General features: G+C 48.8%; 1 protein-coding gene across 1 annotated transcript; it reads right to left on the bottom strand.

Annotated features, from left to right (window-relative positions):
- Positions 1-1,574: 1,574 nt before the first annotated feature.
- KMT5A (lysine methyltransferase 5A) lies at positions 1,575-18,754 on the bottom strand. The gene is made up of 8 exons (XM_028709526.2): positions 18,611-18,754; positions 14,834-14,946; positions 13,081-13,234; positions 11,297-11,504; positions 9,375-9,462; positions 7,398-7,457; positions 5,274-5,464; positions 1,575-3,962 (listed from the first exon to the last, which is right to left on the bottom strand). The coding sequence occupies exons 1-8, from the start codon at positions 18,618-18,620 to the stop codon at positions 3,752-3,754; spliced, it is 1,035 nt and encodes a 344-aa protein (XP_028565359.2). The 5' UTR covers positions 18,621-18,754; the 3' UTR covers positions 1,575-3,751.
- Positions 18,755-20,367: the final 1,613 nt, after the last annotated feature.

Here is a 20,367-nt window from a genome sequence, read left to right on the forward strand (position 1 = left end):
TCCGGGCCTGGATTCTTACAAGAGACGAGGCCATGGACCAGGCACAGTCCACCACAGCTCGCCTCTCCATGTGGCTCCCTAAAGTGAAAGTGGTAAGATCACTTGCCAACTACTTGATAGACCTGACGGAGCCCAATTTGAGAAGAGCGTTTACCATGGCCCGTTTCCATTCTATACCCACGGCCTTCTTGCAGGGGATTTACTCCAAGACCCCTATTACTCAGCGTCTATGCCCATGCACAATGAATGAAGTAGAGGACTTCATACATTTCTTTTTCTACTGCCCTATTTATGAGACAATAAGAACTAAGCTCCTCCTCTTGATCCCGTCCACCATCACATCTAAGGAAGACTGTTTGAAATTGCTTCTTGTGGACGCAAATCCCCAAATTTCACGTGGGGTGGCAATCTTTATAGCGCAGGCTTTGAAACTCAGGGCTACTCTGACTGGGTAGTGTGTCCTAGACCTGGACCTGTTTTAATTCTTTTTTATTACCTTTTTATTACCTTTTAACCTAATGTGCCGAGCCTATTTTGGGGCCATTACATGCTTTATATACATCCGGCGCTGGCAACTAAACCTTTACATTATTGTCCTAGGGTAATTTAAATTTAATTTAAATGGGACGCGGGTGGCGCTGTGGGTAAAAGCCTCAGCGCCTAGGGCTTGCCGATCGAAAGGTCGGCGGTTCGAATCCCCGCAGCGGGGTGCGCTCCCGTTGTTCGGTCCCAGCGCCTGCCAACCTAGCAGTTCGAAAGCACCCCCGGGTGCAAGTAGATAAATAGGGACCGCTTTATAGCGGGAAGGTAAACGGCGTTTCCGTGTGCGGCTCTGGCTCGCCAGAGCAGCGATGTCACGCTGGCCACGTGACCCGGAAGTGTCTCCGGACAGCGCTGGCCCCCGGCCTCTTGAGTGAGATGGGCGCACAACCCTAGAGTCTGTCAAGACTGGCCCATTCGGGCAGGGGTACCTTTACCTTTACTTAATTTAAATTTAAATGTCATAACGTCAGTAATATCGCTTTGAATTTTGTTTGGTTGTTTGTCTCTAGCATTTTTGTCCTATCCTGCTATGGCTGTATGCTAATGCAATAAAGGTTTGATTGATTGATTGATTGATTGATTGATTGATTGATTGACTAGGCGTGCTAATCAGGCTGAATCTGGTTCCATGCTGCAGCCACGGGATTTTAAGAGCTTCCCAGTGTACCCAGTAGCAACCACCCCCACCCTCTGCTTCTCATGCTCTGTTCTACAGCATAGTTGTGACGCCCCCCTGCAGTGTGGAATTCAGTGCAGCCAAACCGGTTGTGCTATCCCAAAACTGCCACTGGTGTTCCCACAAGCCCAAATGCTCGCACATGGCAAATAAAATGACCTCATAGACAACACTTTCCCATTCTGTTGCCCTCTAGGTGTTGCGGACTTCAACTCCCATCAGGCTCAACCAGCCAGCCAATGGCCAGGGATGATGGGAGTTGTAGTCCAATGACACCCAGTACGAACATAGTCAGAGACAGCTGGGAAAGGGTGAAGGCAGAACCGCAATGCTGGCTAAAGCAATCAATTCATCATTAATAAATACATCACTTTATTTTCTTATACAGAGAAATACTATTTTCTTCAAGGTGTCTTTCTTAAGCTTTTAAAAATACATTACCAAGTCAGGTCCCATCTCCCTTTGCCCCACCCCACCCCACTTGCTGCTCAAGCATACAACTAGGATGTCACAGTATTCATGAACATACACACCCCAACGGTCTCCCAGAGCCTTGGATGCAGCCAAGGTCCAAGAGCGCTTGATGCCAGCTTGAGGAGCACACCCAAAACCAGGAGTGGGAAACCTGATGTGCCCCAGATGTTGCTGGACTTTGCCTCCCAGCCCTGGCAGCAAAGATGGCAAGTGATCTGGGGTGATGAAAACTAGATTCCAGCAACATCTGGGGGTCATAGGGTCACCATCCTTGCCCTAAGAGATATACTGCAAGTACCTATTTAATCCCACTAGATCTAATCGGAGGTGTGCCAAGGGTGCCTGTATGTGTGTGCACATACATGCATGTGTGTGTGTGTGTGTGTGTGTGTGTGTGTACACCCACCCACCCAGAGAGAGAGAGAGAGAGGAGGAAGTCCAAGTTTGGGGACATGGTCCCCGAAGAGCAGTCAAGAGTAAATAAATAATCTCATGTTCGCACCAGAACTGATTGATGCTTCCCAGCAGCCAGATTGTTGAAAAAGAGCTTTGTCCCAAGAAGCTTTCATTAAAAAAAAATCCCCTTAAGCAAAAGTCGGCCATTGATTCTATAAAAAGCATCGAGTTTTCTCCAAGTTATTCTCCTCCCTCTTTTCTATTAGAGAGAGAGAGAGAGAGAGAGAGAGAGAGAGAGGAAGTGCATTAATTATTAACATTTTGGCTTCACAGTTCTACGTGGATCAAACGCCCTTTATTTAAAATAAATTTAAAATAATAATCCAGCAACCTCAGGAGTGGAGTTCACAGCTCTTTTAAAAAAGAAAAACAGAGGCTGGGTCCCTAAATCCTATGGCAGAACTGGAGGACTTGGTGGCAGGAAGCCAAACAAGGACAGCTGTGTGGCCATGCCAAGGTGGCAAGAGGCCGCTCACTGGGGCCTAAAACGCGGGAAGAGCTTTTCCCTTCTCTGACTACTTATCCGTGCTGGGTTTAAGACAGGAGGGGAGACCAGTGGCTCCCTTGGGATGTTAGTGGACTACAACTCCCATCTTCCCTGAACATTGGTCATTGCTTGGGTTGGGCTGATGGGAGTTGTAGTCCACCAGTGGACCACATGCTCCCCATCCCAGGCTTCAGAGAAGGGTGGCAGACCATATGGTCAATGGTTGTCCAAAGCAGGTGATGACAGACCAACTCGCTCCAGTTTACTTCCTTTAGCCAGGAAGGTACATCTAGAAGCAGTAGCTGCATAATCAGTGCCAGAAGGGTTGCATGGACAGTCACTGTGGAAAGGAGAAAGCTTTGCTCACCTTTAGCAGAGCCTCACATAACCCCTTTGCCCATCTAGTTGCCAACCTAACAGGACTGTATCCAGTGCAGCTGTTCTGCTTGTGCAACAAAACTTCTCCTTCCTCTCCTCCCCATTTGCAGCCCCCAGGGTTACTGGGACAAGTACATCTCTGCCTAGATTAGACCCAATGTTTGCAGGGATCTGATTTCTGTTAATAGCACCAGAACCCACCTGTGAATTGTGAGAATCCCAGATGAAGTTCGGAAGTGTCTGATGTGCCCCGGAAAAGGCATTCACTGAAGCAGTGGCCAAAGAGGAAGGGGAAACAGGTATCTCCCCTGCCCCTGACGTTCACCTGAGATGGTCAACACTCCTCAGACGTTTATTTTCCTAATATTATCCTTTCCTCGCCCTCCCCCCCTCCCTCGCACGAGCAAAACTGCGACTTCAAAACGAACAAACCTTAGTAAAAGCTGCTTTCTCATCAGTAAAAATTCAGTCCCCAAAACCCCAAGTCAGGAATCACTGATTATTTCTTCTGTTCGTATGCAGATGGGTAGAGGAAGTGAGGATTAGGCAATCCAGATGAGCATAATGTATTAAAATCACCAGGAATTCAGGTTCAAGTCTGCTTGGGGTCGGGCTGGAAGACTTCCACCCTGCAGCGGCCATCTCAAACCACCGTTACAGAGCAGACTCAGGAAGGGGGTCTACCACAAGAGCTGTAAACAAGAGTCCTCTTGGTAAGTCCGTTCCAGGAAGTTGCGCTAATGTTTCAGCCACGGGTGGGCTTCAAGGGAAGCTTTGCTCCTGTCTCCGTAATCGTACAAGAGTTCTTCGCCGGCTTTAATGTCACGGGAGGCCACCAGAATGAGGTGGGGCGTGCCATCAATGTCATGAAGTTTTGTCTGACAGTTGCCGCATTTGCTGTGATTGATCAGCCTTCCAAGACGGTGGGTCTCTTTTGTGGCATCAACACTAGAGCAGAGAAGAGAAGGAACGCTAAATCAAGAAAGGCACAATTTCTCTAGCAAAGCCTTGGGTCCCCAGATGTTGCTGGACTGCAATTCCCATCATCCCTGAGCACTCGCCCTGCTAGCTAGCAATGAGGGGAGTTGTAGCCCAACAACCTCTGATGGTCCCAAGGTTGGGAAAAGCTGCTCTAGGCCAGTGGTTCTCAAACTTGTTTCAGAATAAAAATTTGTTCATGCCACACTGTTGTTTTTTTATTGATAAGAAATACACTGGAAAAGGAAAAGAAAAATTCCCAGCAGTGCTTGATTTATTACATAGCACACAACTACTTTATACTGTGATCTTGGGATATCCAGAAAGTATAGAACAATGCAGCTACATAAGAACATGAAACATTCCCAGAAATAATTATAAACAAGCCTCTTAAATATGTACCTTAAGTATGTACACAAACACAATGAGAGGTGTAAGTTTGCTTTTTCCAGGTAATCTCATCTATATTAGGTTGTAATTTGAGACAGACTCTCATTTCATCAACATAAAGAAGCCTCTCTCTTTTCTGATCTTCCATATTTGTCAGAGTTGAAAATCCCTGTTCACAACAATATGTCATGGAGAACTGTAGACTAGCCAATGCTCTTGAAGAAAAGCGTGAGTACTGTTCCTGGTTGTGTATCCAAAAGGAATTATTACTATACTATACTATACTATACTATACTATACTATACTATACTATACTATACTATACTATACTATACATGGTGAAATGTTTAAATGTTTAAATTGTCCTTGAATCTTTCCACCACACTTGCCTCACCCTTTGAGAACCAGTGCTCTAGCACACTGGTGGGAAAGTCTGCAGCCTTCTGTATGACATTAGAACACAACACCCATCAGCCCTGGCCCTTTGGGGCTGAAGGGAATTGGAGTCCCACAACGTCGGGTGCACCACCTGTCTCCCATCCTGGCTCTGTGTCATGGGAGTCATAGGCAGAAAAAGCTTCCAAACTACTGTAACATGGCCTGATTCTCAGTAAATATTTTGCCAGGATAAGAGGCCCCTTCCATTTTCATTCAGGAACCCGCCCCCATATCTCCAAGCCAAGGAAAACCCCAAGTGCGAAGCTGTCTGAAGCAACATTACCTCACCCTCCAAATTAGGGGTAGGGACTCTGTGGCCTTCCCAATGTTGTTGGACTACAACTCTCATCATCCATGACCACTGACCTACTGGCTGGGGCTGATGGGAGTTGAAGTCCACAGGCTCCCCAGCCCTGATGTAAGATGCATCTTCGCAGAAGGAGTGGAGCTCACCAGTATGTTTTTCTCAAGTACTGGAAGTAGTACATATAGCAGCCAGTGGAAGGGTCTTGGGCATATACAGCTTCTCGTTTCTTGGCATCCGTGATCTCAATGAGGTCCCCGTGATATTCAACCACAAACTCCCCTCGTTTAAAATGCTTGGTTGCAATGACCCCTCGCCCTTTACCATCAATGAAGTCAATCTGCAGAGAAGAAGAAGACATGTTAACCTACCCGCAGGCCAGGGACGACTGCAGCTGTAGCTATGGACTTGTGGGTCTCCAGTGGGATCTCCCCCATTCTATCTTTGAGGAGCCGATCCCTGTTAACATATTATGAACTGCTTCTGAGAGCTCCCAAATTTCTAAAATAGATTACTGCCTAAGACATCAAACAGCCCAAAGCTCTGTGGGGAACCGGCTGCCCTCCAGTTGTTGCTGGACTGCAACTCCCATCATTCCCAGCCACTGGCTGTGCTACCTAAGCCTGATGGGAGCTGGAGTCCAGTGACATCTGAAGGGCACCAAGTTGATTACCTTGGGGTCAGATTTCCCTTTCTTTTGGAGAAGCGGTCCAGGGACTCTGGCCCTAACAGCACCATATATTTAAAGCACTATGATGCTGTTTTACATAGTCATGGCTTACCCAAAGACTCCTGGGAACTGTAGTTTGTTAAGGGTGCTGAGCATTATTAGGAGACACACACACACACACACACACACACACACACACACACACACACACTGTTTGCCCTCACAGAGCTAAAATTCTCATAGTGGTTTAACAGCCAGTATTTCTTCCTAGGGAATTCTGGGAACTGCAACTCTGTGGGGGGAACGAGGGTCTCCTAATGATTCTCAGGACCAGGGCTGGCCCACCCATGAGGCAAGGTGGGGCGACTTTCTTGGGCAGCAGGAGCCGCAAGGGCAGCAGTTCCGGCCTCCAAGGAACCCATTGCCTGCTGCTGCTGCCACAGTGGCAGCAATGGCTGTGGTGCCCTCCTTGGAGGCTGGAACTGTGGTGCCCCCCATGGCAAACAGGCAAATAGAGGGTGCTGCCAGTCTCCTCCCACCTTCCTTCCCAATGTAGATCTTCATCCCCCTTCGTTCCAGATGTAGATCTTCTTCACCCCCTCTTCCCTGGCAGGGTGTGCTGCCATTTTGTGGTTTGCCTCAGGTGCCAAAAAGTCTTGGCCCAGCCTTGTTCAACCACCATTCCCTGGATTCTCTGAGGGAAATTTAAGGGGTGGAACACTGCTTTAAATATGCACTGCTGGTGGGGCCTCTGAATCAGAACTGCACACGGGGAAGGCCCCCCCCCAAAAGCCAAGGGCTTCGCCCTGCTGTCCTCAGAAGATTTCACCACAGAGCCCTCGGTGCAACCAGAGCTTCCCCTGCCCTGTCAGAGTAAAAGGCTGCTGGAGCAGGCTGGGGCCCTTTAATAGAAAGCAGAGTTTGTGGCTGGGACAGAACTGCTGCCTCTGTGTGGGACTCAGTCCAAGGCCGACTGTTGCTGCAGCAACACCCGATTTCCGCTCTCTTGTTGCAGTCGGCCTGAACCCAGCACAGAGCAGCTGCTAACTCACTGGAGGTCAGAGGAGGACAGAATTATGATTATTTGTATTTATTAAATTTGTTAGTTGCTTTATTTTGGTCAAGGCAAAAACAAAAAAAACCCTTTAAAAATATTTACATTACAATATTACAATAATCTGTTGTAATGCTACAAACAACTAAAAATAAATACCTCCCACTTGGGGTGGGGTTACCTTAAAAATATCCTACCCAGTACCCCTGCTGTATACTAATAGCTAACTCACTCTCCACAGGAGAATCCCAGCGTTGCCAAAATGGCACCTGGTGGACGGGGAGGAACTCCTGGGATTGCAACTGTGCTGCTTTGGCACTGATGGGAGCTGTGACCCAAACGGGTTGGGGAAGGCTGCCCCAAGGCAGGAATGGGGAACCTGTCGCTTTTTAGTAGCTGCTGGGCTACAGCCTCATCACTCCTGCTCACTGGTCATGCTAGCTGGGGCTGATGGGAACCATAGTTCACCTGGAGGTTCACTGGCAGCCCAGACCTGCCCTTGGAGGACAGCCACTGCCAGCAGCAGTGCCATGATGCTGTTGCCGTTACCTGCATGCCATCTTCTTTGCCGCTCTCTATTAAGTCATCTATCCGTTTTTTCTCCTCTATCTGAAAAGAGATCAAGAAACATAGCAATGCTACTTGGAAACACAACATTTATAAGAATGAGCCTAGGGCTGTGATCCCATGCACACTTTCTAGGGAGGAAGCACTGCTGGGCTCTATGGGGCCTACTGCTGAGTAGACATGCCAAGTGTGCACAGGATCACTGCCTAAGTGCTACTATTTAGAAAGTTCCTGAAGGCTTGCTCCCAAGCAAACATGATGAGGGATACAGCACTTAAGCAAAAGAGTTGGGCTGCAATCCTAACACACAACCACACACTTATTGGGAAGTCAAACTGATCACAGCAAGACTTGTTCCCCTGTAAATGCACATAGGATTGCTACTGCACAATGATAAAATCTCCCAGTTCATATAAGCATTCCACAGCCCTTATTTTGTGTAAGTTCAGGAATATAAATACGATACACACACTGAAGCAAAAGTCTTGGCTTTGTTATATGCATGAAGTGGCAAAAGGATTCTCAAAGCCTCATAGAATGTCTGTGGTGGAGAACCTATGATGTCCCAAGGTTGATGGACAACAACTTCTTCCAGCTTGGGCCACTGGCCATGCTGCCTGGGGCTGAGGGCTGTTGAAGTCCAACGACCTCTGGAGGGCTACAGGGTCCCCAGTCCCTACAGCCAAAATGTCACATAGAAACAACAGCATTGGGGGCAGCAAATAGTTCATAGACCTCCTCTTGATGCCACCCTTCCAGAAAGGCCACAGAAACCTTTAAAAATAACCCCCAATACCTCAAAACCCTCATGCAACAGAGGTGCAATGTAATGTAACGCAATTGCTTCGGTTACATGTGCTGTAGAGGAGTGGGGAACCTTAAGCCAGATCCTGATTCTCCCCCAACAGGCCAAACTGAGACTTCAAAGTGCTGACAATTCAAAGCACAGCACTGTTCTTTAAATCCCCAGCACACATGGGCAAACTGAGTAGGATTAAACCCTCAGGTTGTCAGGGGATGAGAGGAAAGTTTGACCCTGCAGGGGTCTCCTCTGCCACTTCCTGCCTGACAGGGCTGGCAAAGCAGACCCCATCAGGATTGGTGAGAGAAGGGTTTAATCCTGCTGACTGCCAGGGCCTGCTTGGCCAGCAAGTTGCCCACAGGGAACGCTCTGGTGAAGGAGACCCCAGCAGAACGGAACCCTGCTCTCCTGCCTGTCAACTGCTATCACCCAGTGGCGTCAGCTGAGAGACAGGTGGGTGTGATTTGGGGAAAATCTCCTCAGGGGCTAACCTGGACACCCAGGCAGGCAAAGACTGGTCTGCAGGCCAAAGGTTCCAACCCTTGCAGTAGGGCTTAGAAACCAGGAGCTAGTGGAAAAGGCTGCATGAAAAAATAAACCCAATGCAGCTCACAAACAAAACTTAAAATCAAAAGTCTTGAGACCACTAAAATGTGTAATGCAGGATCGGCAATCTTGGGGTCCTGCTCATGTGCCCACTGGGTGAAACTGACGACACTAAAAAAAAATTTTTTTTTAATGACTGCACTGGTGAGCACATGAGACAGGGCTTTCCCAGTGGTAGCCCTTAAGTTGTAGACCTCTCTTCCTGTTATCATTTGTTTGGCCCTGTCAGGTTCTGGCACTCAAAGGAGGCCTAAAACCATACCATTTTCTACTATTGCCTTTAAGAGAACGCTGATGATCTAACTCAGCACCTCCCATGCATCTGTATGTACATATACCTTAAGTTTCTCTCTGTATGTTGCTTTACTAGGCTTTGCTTGGCCCCCAAAAGTGACTAAATAAGCAAGTGGAATTAAAAGAAAACAAAACCAGAAACAAGGAACTGGGCTGTCAGGTGGGGCAAGTCATTCCCATGGTACCCTTTGTAAGGGTTTTCACAGTTCCTTGGTGGAGTATCTGTCCCCAAGGGGCACTACAAGAGAAGACAGTACCTGTAATTCTTTTTTGCTCTTCCGGGAGCTTCTTCTAACAGGGTAATAATCTGTGACCTTTCGGTTCTGCTGCGTTTTCCCTTGGGCTCTGAGAGAGATGGAGAAAGCCGCATGAACGCCCAGGGGCTCCCCCACTCTCCCCTTAAATCAGCCTCGTCTCTCCCAGGATGAGGCATCTCTGTGCTGAGTACGCCTATGAGGTTGCCACATCCCCATTCTGCTTGGGAAAGAGCTCAGTGTCCCCTCAAAGCTCTGCATCCTTTTGGCTTGGAGATGGGGGAGGGGGGCTGTGGCTTTTCAGAGGTTGCTGGACTCCCAACACCCCTGACCTTTGGCCATGCCAGCTGCGGCTGATGGGAGTCCAACAACATCCAGCAACCACAGATCCCCAAGCCCTACATTATACCGTAACAACACCCAACATCACCTTGCAATTGAAATCACCGCTTATACAGTCAGTTTATGTGATCAATCTTTAAATGTCCTACCTCTTTCCTGTGATTTAGCTGTGATTCCCATGTTGCAGGAGATGACCCTTGAGGTCCCTTCCAACTCTACAACTCTATGATTCCCCTCTTCCTCTTGTGTGTCCTTTTTATCCTCTTCACGTTATGATAATTGGTTATTCCCACTAGGTGTCATTATTGCTATACTTGGGAGTACAGGCAACCCTCGTTTTGCACAGGGATTACATTCTGGGTCATCATGTGCGTCGGCAGAGCATGCATAAACCCACCCCACCCCCTTTTTCTGCCACTTCGAGGTTTGTGGTGATGCTCGTGAGCACAATTGTGTGTTCTCAGAATGCATGCAAAACGGGAGTTGCATGTACAGTATTATTTTTTTACTGTTTACAGACTGCACTCTAGTGGCACCTACTGACAATAAGCAGGCATTAAAAGGTAAAGGGACCCTGACTGTTAGGTCCAGCTGCAAACGACTCTGGGGTTGCGGCGCTCATCTCGCTTTACTGGCCGAGGGAGCCGGCATACAGCTTCCGGGTCATGTGGCCAGCATGACTAAACCGCTTCTGGCGAACCAGAGCAGTGCATGGAAATGCCATTTACTTTCCTGCCGGAGTGGTACCTATTTATCTACTTGCACTTTGATGTGCTTTTGAACTGCTAGGTGGGCAGGAGCAGGGACCGAGCAACGGGAGCTCACCCCGTCATGGGGATTCAAACCGCTGACCTTCTGATCGGCAAGTCCTAGGCTCTGTGGTTTAGACCACAGTGCCACCAGCGTCCCTAAGCAGGCATTAAAGGTAAAGGTACCCCTGCCGGTATGGGCCAGTCGTGACCGACTCTGGGGTTGTGCGCTCATCTCACTTAAGAGGCCAGGAGCCAGCGCTGTCCGCAGATACTTCCGGGTCACGTGGCCAGCATGACGAAGCTGCTCTGGCGAGCCAGCACCAGCGCAGCACACGGAAACGCCGTTTACCTTCCCGCTATAAAGCGGTACCTATTTATCTACTTGCACTTAGGGGTGCTTTTGAACTGCTAGGTGGGCAGGAGCTGGGACCAAAAGACGGGAGCTCACCCCGCCGCGGGGATTCGAACCACCGACCATGCAATCAGCAAGTCCTAGGCACTGAGGTTTTACCCACAGCGCCACCCACGTCCCCTTAAGCAGGCATTAGCCCATTTAAAAAGTGACAGCTTTATTAAGCCAAGAAAAGCCATTCTATCAGGCTACAAGAAAGGAAGAAAAACGGGACTGCAAGGTCTTGCCAGCAACATATGGTCCTCCTCTCTTCAAATTATTTTCCACTCCAGCTGGATATTACAAGAACTCCAAAACTAAGGCACAGTGCTCGCTTTCCCCCACTCCTCCCTCAACCTCTGCTCTTCCTTTTGCGTCATGACTTTCAGATTGTAAGCCTGAAAGCTGCCTTATCAGCTGTATTCCAGAGCCACACTTACTTTCTCTTGGAGCCAGGTTTGGTCTTGCTACCTTTCTTCGGGGCTTCCTTTCTGTTTGCTGCATCAGCGGGCTCTGGAGGCAGGGCTTTGGGAGGCTGTGAGGCTTCGGGTTTGGGACTGGAGAAGGAGGCTGGAGATTCACACTCTTTGCTGTTCTGGTCCTCAGATTTCATAGTGTTGTCGGCTGCATTGCCAATATTTAGTCTGTCTGCAAATGATGGCCGGGGTGGGGGGGAATGCAAATCAACATGAAAGGAGAGGAGGCTCACATCTGCTTTGCGCCATGTCAAAACAGTGCTCCAGTTTAAACATTATTCTAACCCACAGGAGGCGAAAAAGGCTGTGGAGATAGACAGATGCGTTTGACGGCTAAACCCGTCCAACAACTGAATGGACACGGGAGTGCTGTAGGAAGTGAGCTCTGCTTCCCACCCAAACCTTGGTTCCTCTACCGCTCGACTCAGAAATCTTCTCTTTTTGCCTCAAGGGCTGCATTACCATCTGGGCAACATTCCTCAGGCCACATGCCAGTAATAGAGGAGACCTGAATGTTACCTCTGGGCTGTATCCAGTGCTAGTGGACAGATGGGATTTAACATTGTGCAAGCGAGAAATCCAGCGCAACCATTTTGTGCAAGCAGAAGCCCATTGTGCAAGAGATTGCGCAGTCTGTTATGTCACAGACATTGCCAGCATCCTACTTAGCCATTCTCTAGCGCAACGGCGTTCCACTGGGGCGACACTTTTCACCAGTGGAACAAGTCAGTCTGTAAGTGACCTCAACTCGGCACCACACTGGACACAACACGGGGCATATTAAGACCTTTGGAGGCCCTAAGGACTGAAATGATTATTGCACCCTCCCTGGTATGTAATTCAAAACAGAAACAACAAAGAAACCAAACTGCACAATATTCATCGGGGGACGGGGGATGAGACCAAATCAGGAACATCTAACTCAGAATACTATATCAGTAATAAACCATATATTTATTACAACACAGTCTGAGTCTAGTTAAATTATCGTTTGTAGGATGACCCCTGGTTTAGGTGGGAATAAGTAATAAAAAGAGAAAAGAGGGGGGCGCGTGGGCAGAGTATGAGAATATATTTTCCCATGATGCTTCTTCAAATGCCACATTATTTTAATAAAACATCTCATGCCCCAAGCATGTACTTAGTCTACCTAATGGGTAATCCAGCACTGGATACCACCCCATGTCTCTACCTCCACCTTAGGAATGCCCTGGATACTAGGATATGCAAATCCTCCCTGTAAACACCAAACATGTTGGCTTGGGGTTGGGGAGGTACCGGGTGCCCTTCCCCCTCAACTTTTTTTCCAACTAAGCAATGTGGCCCTTGCAGTGAAAAAGCTTAGCCTCTCTTGGTCTAGACTCTAGAGAGCTTGAGAGTCAGTGTGATGTTGGAAAGTTGAATGTGGATGGGCTGGGGGGGGGGGATGACCTGTGTTCACATCTCTGCTCTCCAGATGGACCTGGGCTCATCCTTGTGTCTCAGCTTTACCTACCTCACAGGGCTGTTGTGAGGATACAACATGGGGTGGGGAAGGGGAAAGATGCAGCACCCACAGAGATGATGCAACATCACTGTAAGAAGCCTCTTATGGTGCTTGTGAAAAAGCGTTTTCCCTCCGAGTGAAATCTAGGCAACAAATTTAAAAAGAAACATACATGTGCGTGCAAACACACACACACACACACACCTTGATCGAAATGGGTTTGGCCCCATTGCCAGCCAAGTCGCTAATAACAAAAGCTTACCGTCTCCTTTTCTGTAGCTTTCATTCCCCATTTTGCTCTGGCATTTTGCTTCATGATGTGTGGCAGAGTTTTCCTCTTGAAGTGGCGGTCGTACAGAAGGTTTGTTTGGACTCATGTAGGTATAGATTTTGGACTGGCAAGTAAATATGTTCTCCTAAAATGAAACAGTCAAAATATTCTAGTATGCAGGCACACGGGTTCTCTTGGCATATTTTTGTGCTTCCTAAAAATGCAACTCTAGAATTGTGGTGGATAATGCCAGCGTTCTTTCGGGGGCGGGCGGGCGGGCAGAGTGGAGAACTCACCAAGTTTCTAGCCCCTGAAGCTGAGGTTTACAACAGTGTGTACAATTCCCAATAAAATATCAGGATGCAACACTGGAAGAGAGAAACATGACTAGGATTCTTAGTGGCAGGGCACATGCATACAATCATAGCACACTGACATGGCAGTAACTGCTACTGGACTCAATGTGAATTTTTTCCATGTCATGAATAGGACTGAGCACATAAGAAAAGCCCTGCTGGGTCAAACCAAAGATCGAATCCTGTCCAGCATCCTGCCACTCACAGTGGCTAACCAGGAAGCCTACAACTGAGGCATGAAGGCAACAAGCCTCTCCTGTCACATTCAGGGCTCTATAGCTGCTGACCTGCCCTGGTACCTTTTGGTGAAGGGCAGGTGATAATCTAGTAACACTAACAATCTGCAAACTGGGGGAAATATCAGGGCTCTACCCAGACACACCATATCCTATTCTACTAGGGAGAATAGAAGGGGGAGCCTCTGTGGACACCACAGTGGTAACTCCTGCCTTAGGGAGCAATACCCACCAAAACAGTGGGGATTTGTTTCCAAGTACATATTACACTTTCAAAATGGTACAAGGGACCATCAGTTCTATCCCTGGAGAAAAGGTCTAATTTTGTACAGCATTTAGCTTTTGAAGCACTTTAGAAATAACAATAACAGTAGTGATAACGAAAGTAGCAGCAAGAAGAGGGGGGTGAGGAGAAAGGAAGAAAAATGACTCATTTTAAGACCTAGTGCTCTGTTTCTGAGCTTGGAGCAAGGAGGCAAGGGCGCAAATTCTTGCTCAGCAATGTACTCACATGCTGGCCTTGGTTAGCCAATTCCTTTCTGGCCTCATCTATAAAATGCAGGCTGCTTGATCAGAGTTGCCCTGGGTGAACAGCATACACAATCTGGAGTATAAAATACTCTTCGTGGGGGGGGGGGGAGCCCATAAAAGGCTACCATCCAGATTTGCACCCCAACTAATTTTTAAAGTTCCTGAGAACCCTGCTTTAAAAGGCTCTTTTCCAAAAGAGGATCTTGAGTTGCCATTTCCAACCTTCCGACTTGGTGGGACCCTAGGATGACCAAAAAGGCGCAGGCGGGGAGGATCCCAGACGGCGCCCCGCCAGCAGCAGCAGGAGTCCATCGGCCCCCGACTGCCGCGCAGCAAAGGCCCTCGCGGGGGCGGGTGACCCGGGGAGGGGAGTCCCCGGCGCGGCGTCCCCGGCTGCGCTTCCGAGCCCACGAGCCGGGCGCGCCGGGCGGCGCCAGAGGCCTTTTCCGCCCGCTTGGGTGCCGCCGCGCTGCGCCCAGGGCGCGCTGGAGAGGCCGAGCAGCCTGGCCGCCTCCTTTCGGCAACTGCGGGGCAGGAGAGAGCGAGCTGCGGGGAAAGGGCAGGGGGAAGATCCGAGGCTGGGGGAGAGGAAGGGAAGCAGCGATCCCCCCGGTAACTTACCCCGTTCATCCTGGGCCGGCTGGGGACCCGCTTCTCGGCGCTCTCGGCCACCACCTCCGCGCCGCCGTCGGCTCTGCCCTCTCGGGCTCGGGACATCTTCCTCCTCCTCCGGCCTGCGGGTGGAGCGGGGTCGGGGGGCGGGAAGAGGCCGGGCAAAGGCGGCGGTCAGAGCGCGGCTCATGCCCGGAGCCCCCGGCGCGCAAGAGGAGCCGCCGCCGCTGCCCCGCTTCCCACCACCGCCATGTTTAAAGGGCTGGCCGGGCTCCTTCCCGGCCAGCAGGTGGAGCCGCTGCAGGCAGCTCAGCAGCCAGGGGTCATCCCCGCCCCCCCCCCCGCCCTGCCGACCCCACGGATTAGCCTCCCCCGGCCCCGATTCAAGCTCCGGCACAGACCAAATCGCCATTCATCCCAAGTCTCCCGCCCCCGCAAAAGCCTTTCTCCCTTTGATTTCCCGCCCCTCCCGCACAGGCAGCCTAATTAAGCACCCCAAACAGCGGCCCTGATGTTCGCGGAGCATAACCTACCCCACTTCCAGACCCCCAGATATAGTTTCCAGCCTCTTCAAACACACACATAACGCTGTATGACTTTCCCAAGTTACCCTTCCTTCCTTCCTGGCATTTATGACAGCGCTTGATCCATAGCATGGCTTTCCCCCGGCGCCCCCAAAACAGTCCGCCTCCTGCTACCGCTTAGTTTCCCCCTTCACCCCTAGAGCTCACACCTTTGCATTAGGACTTCAGATTCTTTAATAATGGTGCTGCAGGACGACATTGAAGAGGCACAGACACCCACAAACACGACTTGTTGGATTTCTGTTTGCCACACAAGAACCTGCAATTGTATGCACCCCCACGATAGTTTTTTTAAAAAGCTTCTTTTTTCTTATTCCACAGGGAGCCCCAGACCCCTTACAAAGTAGAAACCCTCCTCCCCAGAGAGTTCTGCTGTCATTTGCACTTTATCTGCCAAATAACTCTTTGCCCTGCCTCTGTACCTAAACATGCTCCACAGCCTATAGACTGAAATATTGCGGCAGGGAAACAGAAGAATTGCAAAACAACCAAGTCATAAATACAGGCAGCCTCAGACATTTGACATTTATCTGTGCATATTCACTGTGTTCAGTTTTGCACTACAATTCAGATTATTGATGACTGTTGGCCATACAGACTGTGGCTGATGGAAGGTGGCTGATGGAGGGTGCCAAGTTGAAGGATCCTTGGTGTGTAGGATCACAAGTTTATTTGTGCATAGCTGTCAACGTTCCCCCCTTTTTAAGCAAAATTCCCTTATTCCGAATAGGATTTCTCGCAAGAAAATGGAAAAGTTGACAGCTATGTATCTGTGTGATGGCTTAGTCATGGAATAGCTCCAGTCATAGAATAGCTCCTTATACCTCTTTAAGCAGAAGCAAATTGCTTCCTTGGAGGTGGTCGGGCTACAAAATCTGGGACCTCAGACACTCGCCCATGGCTGCAACCTTACACATATAACTGCCTCAACTCCATATTCCTTCAGATTTCCCAGCATACAGTACCACGGTTCCCATCCTCCTAACATTTCTGCAAGGTACCCCAGATACTACTTAAGAACATAAGAGACTGTTGGATCATGTCAGTGTCCCGTCTAGTCCAGCCTCCTGTTCTCACAGTGGCCACCTTCAAGTAGGACCCAAGCCCAAGAGCCTCTCGCCTCCTGCAGTTTCCATCAACTGGCATTCAGAAAAGCATTACGGCCTCCAACCATGCAGCAGAGCAGAAGCATCATGGTTCGCAGCCACTGGTTGTCTTTTCTTCCAAGAATTTGTCTCATCATCCTCTTTTAAAGACATCCAAGTTGGTGGCCATAACTACTTCCTGTGCAAACAAGTTCCATAGTTTAACTATGCACTGTGTAAATAAGTACTGTACAGTGGTACCTTGGGTTACATACGCTTCAGGTTACATACACTTCAGGTTACATACACTTCAGGTTACAGACTCCGCTAACCCAGAAATAGTGCTTCAGGTTAATAACTTTGCTTCAGGATGAGAACAGAAATTGTGCTCTGGCGGCACAGCAGCAGCAGGAGGTCCCATTAGCTAAAGTGGTGCTTCAGGTTAAGAACAGTTTCAGGTTAAGTACGGACCTCCGGAACGAATTAAGTACTTAACCCGAGGTACCACTGTACTTTCCTAGCAGAGGTGTTGCTCCATCTCCTTGATCATTTTGGCTGCCCTTTTCTGAACCTTTTCCAATTCTTCAGCATCCTTTTTGAGGTGATCTCATATTCAATAATGCATTCCTTACAGTGCCCCCCATCACCTGAACTTCTAACCTTAAACAATTTCTAGAGGGAAATGCTAATGTTCTTATTTGTGGCTACACATCTGGAAGTAGCCAAATCTTGGGGTTCTGCAGCAGGTTTGTCTGTTGATTCTTGGTACATACTGGTCAGTTGCCCAGGTTGGGAAATTGACATGCCAAATCAAAGTAGCCAGTGGCAAATTGGATCTTTTATCCTCCTACACTGCTTGGCATTCATCTCTTAAACATGATGTGATTATCAAATCAGACAACCACATCAAACTCATGGAAACCTTTGGTTACCAAAGTTACCATTACTGGAGTAATGACCTTAATTCACAGTGTAGGCATTCTCTGTGTATTGGCATTAACCTTAAGCTGCCAGATACACTTTCATCCTTGAGAATTAAGCAACTACCGTAGCTGCTGTTTTTTTATTTGTCTTTCAAATGTTTGTTGTACAGTATGTGAAAATGCAAATTTAAAAAATACCAAAACAACAACAACAGTTTTCAGAAGGGTGAATTAACGAAACACTATATTTTATTCTACATACAAATCTTAATTTCGGCAGCTTCCACAATTTATCGATTCAGATCCTTTTCCTTTATTTTTTTAAAAAAGTGCTTCCAATATTAATTAAACAGCAGACTTCTTTTTGATTTTTTTTAATTAAAATTGTGAAAGCCGTGGATGGGAGGGTTCCCCTTTAGAAGAGGCCTTATCTCATATTCAGAAAGGAATGCCTCTCCTTAGATAGGGCCCTTCAGAACTGTCAGGTAGCTAACTTACAGCACAAATCCTAACCATGTTCCAAGTAAGTCCTACTGAATTCACTGGGGCATACTCCCAGCTAAATGACATTGCAGAATTAATCAATTTTAAAAGCCATGCTGCTAGACAACTAATGCAGATAACAACCACATCCCAACACACACACACCCCGCCGACCACTGGTCCTGCTAGCTATGGATTATGCAGGGACAATGTACATCGCCTTAACAACAGCTGGGGAACCAAGTTTGAACACTGGTATAATTCAACCCATAATTCAGCAACTATCCATTACAGTTACACACTGTAAAAGCTCAGAAGATATCAGAACTGGTAGAATCAGGTCCGAGGGGGAGCCCCACACCTTTTGCTGTTAGATCCCTACAGAAGTGCCATAATCGTCTAAAACTGGGGACCACCACCCATGGTTCCCGCTTGTAAGGTGCCCCTGCTCCCCACCCCCAGGACGACTTGAATTTTCCCACCCACGCACCAAAAACCCCATCTCCCACGCTGCAGCTTAGTTCCGTTCCCTTTTTAAAAATTCCACCAAAGGCAGACCCCTCCCCACTTCCCATCTTCGCCTGCTCTCCAAAGGACTCCTTGCCCTCCACTTCCCATCACCTCTGTCCATTTGGGACCCCGCTCCTCCCATATCAAATTCTTCCCGAAACCCCATCCCATAATAGTCCTCAAACCAATGGGGAGGAATACCTCTGCTCATGATGGCCAGTAGCAAAGCTCACAGCCAGCAGCAAACGGGGCAGACGAGAACCAGCCGAGGGGAGCTCCTTTCTCCCCGTTTTGGGCAACCCGCAGCAAAGATGCGGGAGGCTTTCCCCAACCTCTCAACCGCTTTCAAAAAAATGGATACAGTGGAGTTTCTCCTTGTCGTTCGATTGGTCCGGCTGCCCGCCGCTCACGTTTTCCCGGCCTCTGGTTGGCTACGGCTCCCTTTCTGCACTTGAACCTCAGTATAGCTTCCCGAGGAGGAGTGTTTAAAATTGGCGTTCGGCTGGCGCTGATTGGCGAGCGAGGGGGAGAGCAGGCGCATGATAGGAGGAGAAGGGTGATGGTTGTCCCTCCTCTCGGCGGGACTAACTCCACGTGTGTGTAACAGTTTCGAGTTATTATGTGTAGCAGGGCGGAAGGACCCAGCTGTTGTTGGACTACAACTCCCATTATCTCCCGACCGCTCGTCCTGCTAGCTAGGGTTGATGGGACTTGTAGCCCAACAACAGCTGGGGACGCAAGTTTGAGAAACGCCGGCATAAGGAAACGCACGTAGCTGATAGAAAGCGCCACAGAGTTCAAGCTGAGGCTTTTTCTCCAATAAGGGGGTTTAGGGTTGCACCCTAAGGCTGTAAAACAGGTGTGGAATCTGTTTGCTTGCTTGCTTGCTTTTTTCATTAAGGTAAAGGTAAAGGGACCCCTGATCATTAGGTCCAGTCGTGGCCGACTCTGGGGTGCCGACTCTCATCTTGCTTTATTGGCCGAGGGAGCTGGCGTACAGCTTCCGGGTCATGTGGCCAGCAGGACTAAGCCGCTTCTGGCAAACCAGAGCAGCGCACGGAAACGCCTGGAGCAGTACGCAGTGGCGTAGCGTGGGTTGTCAGCACCCGGGGCAAGGCAAGTAATTTGCGCCCCCTAACCAGGTAGGGGCAGAGAGCTGCGAGTGCGAGCGCGCGCCCCCCCAGATGTTGCGCCCGGTGCGGCCGGCCCCCCCTGCACCCCCCACGCTACGCCACTGGCGGTACCTATTTATCTACTTGCATTTTGACATGCTTTCAAACTGATAGGTTGGCAGGAGCAGGGACCGAGCAACGGGAGCTCACCCCATCACGGGGATTCGAACCGCCGACCTTCTGATCAGCAAGTCCTAGGCTCTGTGGTTTAACCCACAGCACCACCCGTGCCCCTTGCTCGTTTCATTGTTTGATTGTAACCCCCCCCCACTCAAATCGGTTTACAAAAATATTAAACAATAACACTGAGAAAAAACCTATTTTGAAATATGCAAAGGTTAAAATACTGAAACATCTTAAAACTACCCTACCCTTCCCTCATTTTCCCTCCCACAATCTATATTTTCTCATACTTTATCAGGGATACTCCATAAAGGAGAGGGTAAGAGAAAGTCTGGATTGAGGGAGAGGAAAGTGTGGGAAAGCAGTGATATAGGACTTGTGTATGGGACAACATCTTATAGACAAGAAAGAATCAGTGGAGGTACAGGGAGCTTTCTACCCACATTAATCAGCAGTATGGGTGAGCCCTAAGTGAATGTCTCTTTCGCCTGACTCCTGTTGGTGAATCTTGGAGCTCGAGTAAAACACAATGCAGACCCCACTGCCTTCTCCCAATATGCAGTGCATAACTACTGAACCACCAATGAGTTTTACTTCTGAGGAGACATGCAACTATGGCGCTGCTGAAGTTGTGAGTATTCTTCACAAGTGAGATTATTCTTT

Source organism: Podarcis muralis, chromosome 16 (genome assembly GCF_964188315.1).
Source record: "Podarcis muralis chromosome 16, rPodMur119.hap1.1, whole genome shotgun sequence".
NCBI classification, from domain to species: Eukaryota; Metazoa; Chordata; class Lepidosauria; order Squamata; family Lacertidae; genus Podarcis; species Podarcis muralis.